Source organism: Brachypodium distachyon, chromosome 4 (assembly GCF_000005505.3).
Source record: "Brachypodium distachyon strain Bd21 chromosome 4, Brachypodium_distachyon_v3.0, whole genome shotgun sequence".
Classification (NCBI taxonomy): Eukaryota; Viridiplantae; Streptophyta; class Magnoliopsida; order Poales; family Poaceae; genus Brachypodium; species Brachypodium distachyon.
The window spans coordinates 16,028,683-16,035,769 of NC_016134.3; the positions used below are offsets into that span (position 1 = coordinate 16,028,683).

The 7,087-nt window shown below is 51.3% G+C and overlaps 1 protein-coding gene across 1 annotated transcript; it reads right to left on the reverse strand.

Moving 5' to 3' along the window:
* Positions 1-675: 675 nt before the first annotated feature.
* On the reverse strand, positions 676-3,596 carry LOC100829845 (protein SINE1). Its single transcript, XM_003577378.4, has 3 exons — positions 3,375-3,596; positions 1,580-3,004; positions 676-1,465 (listed from the first exon to the last, which is right to left on the reverse strand). Exons 2-3 carry the CDS (start codon positions 2,939-2,941, stop codon positions 926-928), a joined length of 1,902 nt encoding a protein of 633 aa, XP_003577426.1. The 5' UTR covers positions 2,942-3,004; positions 3,375-3,596; the 3' UTR covers positions 676-925.
* Between the last annotated feature and the right edge of the window lie 3,491 nt (positions 3,597-7,087).

Here is a 7,087-nt window from a genome sequence, read left to right on the forward strand (position 1 = left end):
TCGCGCCAGAGGGCACCGCCGCCGCCGCCTCCGACGGCAACGTCGCCTTCTCCCCCCGTGTCCATCCACGCGGTGCTCGCCTCGTAGCCGCGGGCGAGGACGGCGCCACGCTCGAGCAGCGGCTCAGCTTCCTCGGCGCGCCTACGGCATGTTCAAGATTTCAAGAAGGACAACGATGGGCGGCCGGCATTCCTGAGCAAGGTTGTGCACAGGGCGTTTTGTCAAGTGAGCGAAGAAGGCACCAAGGCGGCTGCGGTCACAAACTCACAGTGCCGATACAATGTGGTGCTGGGAGGCCGCTCGACAACAAGTTCAGTTCAGTTTTTTTTTAACATGGAGGAGCATTCAGGGATGTACGTATATCTTAGAAACTTCAGGCATGAACTATTCGCTACTGGCTGCTTGCAATTTAGTCCGATAACTTTTTATATTACTATCTGCAGAAATGTCATTAGTGCACTCCAGGTGATCGTTTATGCCACCTGCTTGTCTCAATGTTTTCCGTACAACCCAGATAACCACACATTTCGGTTTCATGTGATCGCCCAATCAACCATGGGAAAGAAGACGCACTTCAGAAGACAGATAGAATGCAGTGTTGGTGAAGCATCCAGAGCATAAAATCTGTAGCAGCATTGGCACACTGGAAAAATAGACACTGGCAAACAAAATTAATTTAGAGAAGTCACAGTCATTACTTTCAGCAGAGCAATACAAACAGGCTTTATGCTCTGATAATAGCAGAGAAACACGACATAGAATCACTTTACAAGCACATCACAGAAATAAAATCAACAAGCATATCATGGTTTTGCTGTCATACAAAGATTAATGACTGCAGAATAATTAAGCTGCTTACCACCCTATCGTGGTAAACAATACAATGAACTAAACAGTCAGGCACAGAGAATGTAGCCTAACGACATCAAGTGGGAACAAGGCCAACATATTCCTCACAGCTATCTATCCTAATCAACACAGCAATTATTGCTATGAAGACAACGATCATGCTCAAAAGAACACTGAATATTGCCTTGTACTTCCTGGTGTTTCCTCTGCTGCTTCTCACACAAACATCTTGCTCTTCGCAGTCAACTTCAGAGGATGCTTTGCAGGATGTATTCTCAACTTCAATAGTGGACAACCCTGATTTATTTTCATTGGAGACAATCTCAGTACTACCATTGGCACTTGGCACATAAGAGATTCCAGTCTCTTCCTTCCCCTCTTCGGCCTTGTTATCAGACTGCTGGGATTGCATATCCTCAGATGATTCCACTAGTTCCTTATGCTCCTGATCTGAAGATGATGATGACGACGACGATGAAGAGCTGTTAAGCTTGGCAATGGATTGTTCCTCATGGCGAGTAGAGTCGAAGTCATATGAGCTCTGAAGCGATCGGAGAAGCTTTCTAGGCGTTGTGTAAATCTTCACATCATCAATGCTGACTGGCTTTTCAGAAGCCTAGGGCAGCAAAAAATGGCAAAGTCAGTTATCAGATCAACTGATGAATGCAATAGTATATATCAATGTTTTAGGATAAAAACAAAAGCAGCATAGACGTGTAATTATGTGTACCTGGGGATTGGGGGTCTTATTTCTTGACATTGTGCTGTTGGGGCTAGCTGACACAAATCCTGCGAATGTATCAGTGCACTCAAAATTGGTATCAGTTACTTCGCTGTCACAGACCTCCCCCATGTCATCATCCAAGCACTTGCTATTTGAGCAGAACCTAAGGAACAAGCCATCCTTCAGAGAAACATCCACACCATCATTGCTCCACAACCTCCTGTTTGCACGCCGATTCTGATCAAAGTTGCAAGAGGATTGCCCGACTGAGATCGGTGATTCAGTGAGTGTACTGTCATACATTATGGATGAGGCCACAACATGAGATTCCGGGGACTGGAACTGAACTGGAGAAAGAGACATAGTGGAGCTTCCAGGGCTGCCCTTGGCACTCCAGAGACTCCTGCATGGGCTCTTCTCTCTTCTCCTTTGGAAGTTGGAGCCAACCATCGGGCTCGTGCTGACCTCATGCCTTGACCCCTTCTGTGCAGCAATGTTCTTTGCAGTCTGTGATGTCTCGAAGGCAGCACCTCGGACAAATGGCATGCGGTCATTCTGGCATTGCTCCATGACATCAACCACTTTGCTAAGCTCTGAGGATATGCTCCTAGGATCAACAAACTTCATGAAGAAATTGATCATCTGGATCGCCGAGAGACGCTTCTGGGAGCTGCTCTCTGCAGTGTCATCATCAAGAATTTGCAAGCCAGAACGCACAAGGGATCTCGCATACGCCTCTGCAATTAGACCATTGTGCTTGACCAGCGCCATTGCCAGGCCCATGTGAGCATTGGACTGCGTTGACTTATTGTGCATTGCCCCAGCAACCTTCAAGCAAACCTCATTCACCGTCTCGCCAGACGCAAACCTCCAATTGCTGGACTCAACAAGCGCCTTAAGGCAGAGGGCAGCGCCTGATGCCGCACCATCCTGATTGCCCATGAGCGCACTGCAAAGGGGCTTGCAAAGGGAAGCAATGATACCAGCCTTCTCCTCCTCGGGCGTTGAGGGATCGATACCGTAACGTGCAATTGCTGGGACCACCTTGGAGCAGGCCTGGTGCAGGGGAAAGGACCCGCCACTCGACGACAGTGTGCACATGATGGTAGACATGATGTTGCCGATCTGTGGCACGATGTTCCGGCCATGGACCCTGGCGAGGACCTCGTAGAGCGAGATGGTAAACTCACCAGAGGACAGGCCAGGGGCCTTGTTGTCGGAGACCTCGGCAAGGAAGTGGGGAATGGACTTGGAGTCCAGCTGCTTGGCGTAGGACTTGAGCGTCTTCATGGCGTTGCGGCGGCTGTCAGCATCCTTGTCGAGGTTCTCCAGCTCCTGGCGGAGCAGCGGGCTCAGGCTCCGACCCATTGGTGGGTCTCGGAACAAGAAAGGCAGCTTCTTCTTCGTCTCCTTCGGATCAATGGCCTGCGCCTGTGAAACAAATCGAAGACTCAGACGAAAAAGGTCGCATCTTTAGAAATCTTGCAAAAAATTAAACAGCAGTGATGGCTAATTAGTCCTGGTATCCATCATATCTCGATGTGGCATCCAATTTTAGCAGTACATCTTATCGATATACTCCTAGTTAATATATGCCATAAAGACCAAATCATAAAATTAATCCCCCATTTTCACATGGCCGCCCATGAACAGATAATCAGGAAACTGCACTGCTCAACACGAAATTTTGCTAGTAGGCTACGCCTCCTTTCTTTGTTCTTTCAAGTTCCACCCAAACATTTCAAGGGACAGTGAAAGAACCAAGAATCTATGCAGAACAAGACCGTCAAGGAAGCCATACCTGGATTCAGGAACCCCTCTATCTCTCTCTCCCCCTCTCTCTCTCTCCTCTCCTCTCCTCTCCTCTTCTGCCCGCCGTCAACTTTTGAACTTGGAGCGTGTCTAAGAAAAATGGCAAGTATTATCAGTGGAGTGGAGAGCTGGTCAGATCCGGAGGATAAAATGGGCAAAGGGTTTTCAGTTTCACGCCTGGGATTCCCCAACCAGGGTTAACCTCTCGCTTTCTCACTGGCGGCCTTGAAACCCCACTGGTAGAAGACTACGGGCGCGCCACGCCGGCCCACCTTGCAGTGACGAGTGTGGGTTGGCGTGCTGGTGCGTGGCGGATGGGCATTTCGAACCGGGGGAGCGCAGCTCGGGAGCAGCGTGCCCGGAAGAGGCGGCAGTTTGAAATTTGGGGATGGAGTACTAAATTACCGTCATAGCCCTGGCCTGGTGGGTCCGTAGATGGGCATCCTTTTCGTGGCCCGCGTTGGAGCGTCCAGACATGTAAGGTAAACAGCCCAAAGCCCAGAACCAAACACGACGGACTTTGTGCATTCCGTACGGTTGGACTTGGACGTCAAGCCCTGTTCGGCCCTATTTGTTTGTGTAAGCAAATTTAGACAGGTCCAAAACACTAAAAATTGTACAGTATTTTTTTTTTCCAATTTCTTCCATCTACGAGTACATTGTTTAGTTTCTTTCCGCCGGCCCGAAGCTGAGCCGGGAAGACAATTTCGGGCCGGACCAGGCCATAACCAGGCGCATGGTGGGTTGGTCTTTTTATAGTTCTAGGTCCGTGGGCTAGCATGAGCCCGTCGTAAAAAGCAAACAAACGGGGAGGACGCTAAGGACGGAGTTGGAGAGCCATCTCCCGCGCTAGTTCGCCAATTTGGCATTGGCGCGGCCGATGATGTGCCACAGGTGGACGGCCTTGATTCGCCCTAGAGATAGGAGAAGACCAAGGTAGCGCTAAGGGAACGCCTCGTCATTGCCGATGAAAGTGTTGTGGTGTGTCACGGCAGATGTCATATGATGGATTATGTTAGAACCGATGGACTAAGGAGGATCCGCAGGAGGGATGACGTGATGATAACCACACACGAATACAAGAACACACACACAATTTACTCAGGTTCGGAGCTCTCTTGTTGAGGTAATACTCCTACTCCTACTTGGTTGTATTTGCCGACATAGCAAGATCTACAATGGTGCTCCTTGAGCAGTTTCTTTGAGGAAGAAGAAGGGGAAACCCTAAATGACTAAGTGAAGCCCCTTTCCCTGGGAGGGGTAGTGCTTCTATTTATGAACCGCCCATGTCACACTGACATGTGGATCAAAGGCTAACGTTATCTTCTACGGGCCCCACCGGGCACGTCCTTCGGTTCCCTCTGGAGCGCACGGCAGGGGACAAAGCAGTTTTACTTTTCCTGGCGCCCGGCAACACGTACAGAGACCACGCGCCGGCTTCCGTCACCGATTCTCTTTTGGTGCTTCTTTGCGCAGTCGCCTAACACCGAGACGTAAGCAACGACTACTTTCCTGTGATAAAGAGGACGCTGATTTACTTTGCGCCATGTGACAAGGATAAGACCGTTGGCACATCTCAGCACCGGCCTAGATCGGAGTACTTGTGCTTATCCTGCAATCACATAAGACAAGATAGAGGTGCCGGCATATACGTGGTATGCCGGCCTTGTATTAGTTTGGCTTAAGTATGCCAGCGCACATGCTTGTGCCGGCTTTGCCTTCGTCATCTCGGCTAATGTGTGTCGTCTTGACCCTATCCGGGGTCGTCCCCCCGACACTAGTCCCCGAAGCTGTTGCGGTCCGGCGGGAAATTATGTCGGACCCCGACAGTTTCCCACTACTCAAACCACCAACACCCAGTAGGGTTTAGCCCAGGAAATTGATGAGACAACCCCTAGTTTTCTTAGCCGAGATCAGGCCACTCCGACATATCTTATCGGCGTACTTACCCAACCCTGAGCTGAGATTCCTTTCTTCCTTGTTGCCGGCAGTAAAAAACTTGTTTCTGCCGACATTAGCACCACCTATCTCTTGTACTCCGCGCTCTGCTTAAATAACGGAAAGATAAGACCCGGAATACTGCTGGTGTGCCTTTTGAGGCGAGCGTATCGTCCCATGGGACAGTAAATCCGGCAGGCCATTAAGAGGGGAATATCCGTTCTCACACAGATCCTTATCCTCCCGGATTTGACAGGATTTACTGCGCCACGACGAGCAGTAACCGAGTGCACGCGCCGTTAATGGGTTGATTGCCCCCAAGATCATGCGTGGCCTTTCCGTTGGCCCCGAAGATAGTGGGCGCGGAAGATCCGCACCCCATTAGTGCGCTGCGGGTATAAATAAGGGGAGGGGGTGAGGGTGAAACCTTCGCTTTCCTCCGACACCTTCGCTCTCCTCTGCTCCGAGCGCGCTCTGCCATTGCCGCTAGCTCTGACCTCTTCTGCCGCCGTGCTTCCTAGCTCCCAGCAATCGAGCTCGCCGCCACATCATCGCGCGTGCTCGCTTAGCTCTCCGCCGTCGCTTTCTTGCCCGCTCGCGCCTTGTGCCACCGTCTCCTCACCAGAAACCCTAAACCTAGATCCAGTTCGAGCAATGGCGTCCTCCTCTCGTGATGCCGCCGCCGTCGACCCCGCTGCTCAGCACACCGAGGAGGAGACGGGCTCGGAGCGAGCTGGCTGGGAAGGGTCTGACGTTTCGCCGGCGGACATCGAGTGGCTCCACCGCACCCGTCGGATCCCGGAGGAGGTGGAGTGCCGGATCCCCGGAGACGAGGTCGTGCCGACGCCCGAACTCGGTGAGCATGTTGTTTTTCTTGCTCATTTTGAACGAGGGTTTGCTTTACCGGCCAACGATTTCACTAGGAAATTCCTAGATTTCTTTGGCCTTCTGCCGCACCACCTTTCGACAAACGCCATCCTTACTCTTTCGGTGTTTGTCACTTGCTGTGAGGCTTATCTCGGCCTCTGGCTTTCTATTGACTTGTGGGCCAAGTAATTCATGTTCCGGCCCCAAGTCCTTCCCGACAGAGACAATCCTGGCGCCGCTAAGCCCATGACTCAATGCGGCGCCGCTACAGTTATACCCCGCCGAGGTTCAGCCTTCCCTCGGATCCAGGGTCTTGAGTCCTGCAAGAAATGACTCAAGACTTTCTTCTACGTCAAGAACTCCTCCGACACCGACAAGATCAACTTGCCGGGATTTGTAGTCGGCCCTCCGGAGGAGGAAGAAGAACTGGAAGTATGATCCGAAGGATAGTCTTCCCGAGATCAATGAAGTTCATGCCGGCATCCTCGAGCTCAAGGCGAACGGGATGACGGCTGACGATCTGCTGGCGACCTTCGTGTACCGTCGGTTGAGCCCGCTCCAACGCAGGACACATAAGATGTGCTTCTATAGCGGCCAGTTCAACCCTAACCGGGTGTCAACTGTCCAGCTAGACAAGCTCGAAGTTCGGCACCGAGTTAAGGCGATCGCGAAGACGAGCTTGGCCGACCACTGGGTCTGGGGTATGCCGGCATTTAGCCGGAAGCACCGTCTGCCCCCAGTAAGTTTTTGTTTGTATATGTTTTCTATTCTCATCCAACATGACGGTTATGCCGGCTTTCATGTGATAATTACTTATCTCGGCACAACTTGATTTCTTTGTGCAGAGGTTTACCCTTCGGCGCAATGAAGACGGGAATTCCCCGGACAAGCGCTTTG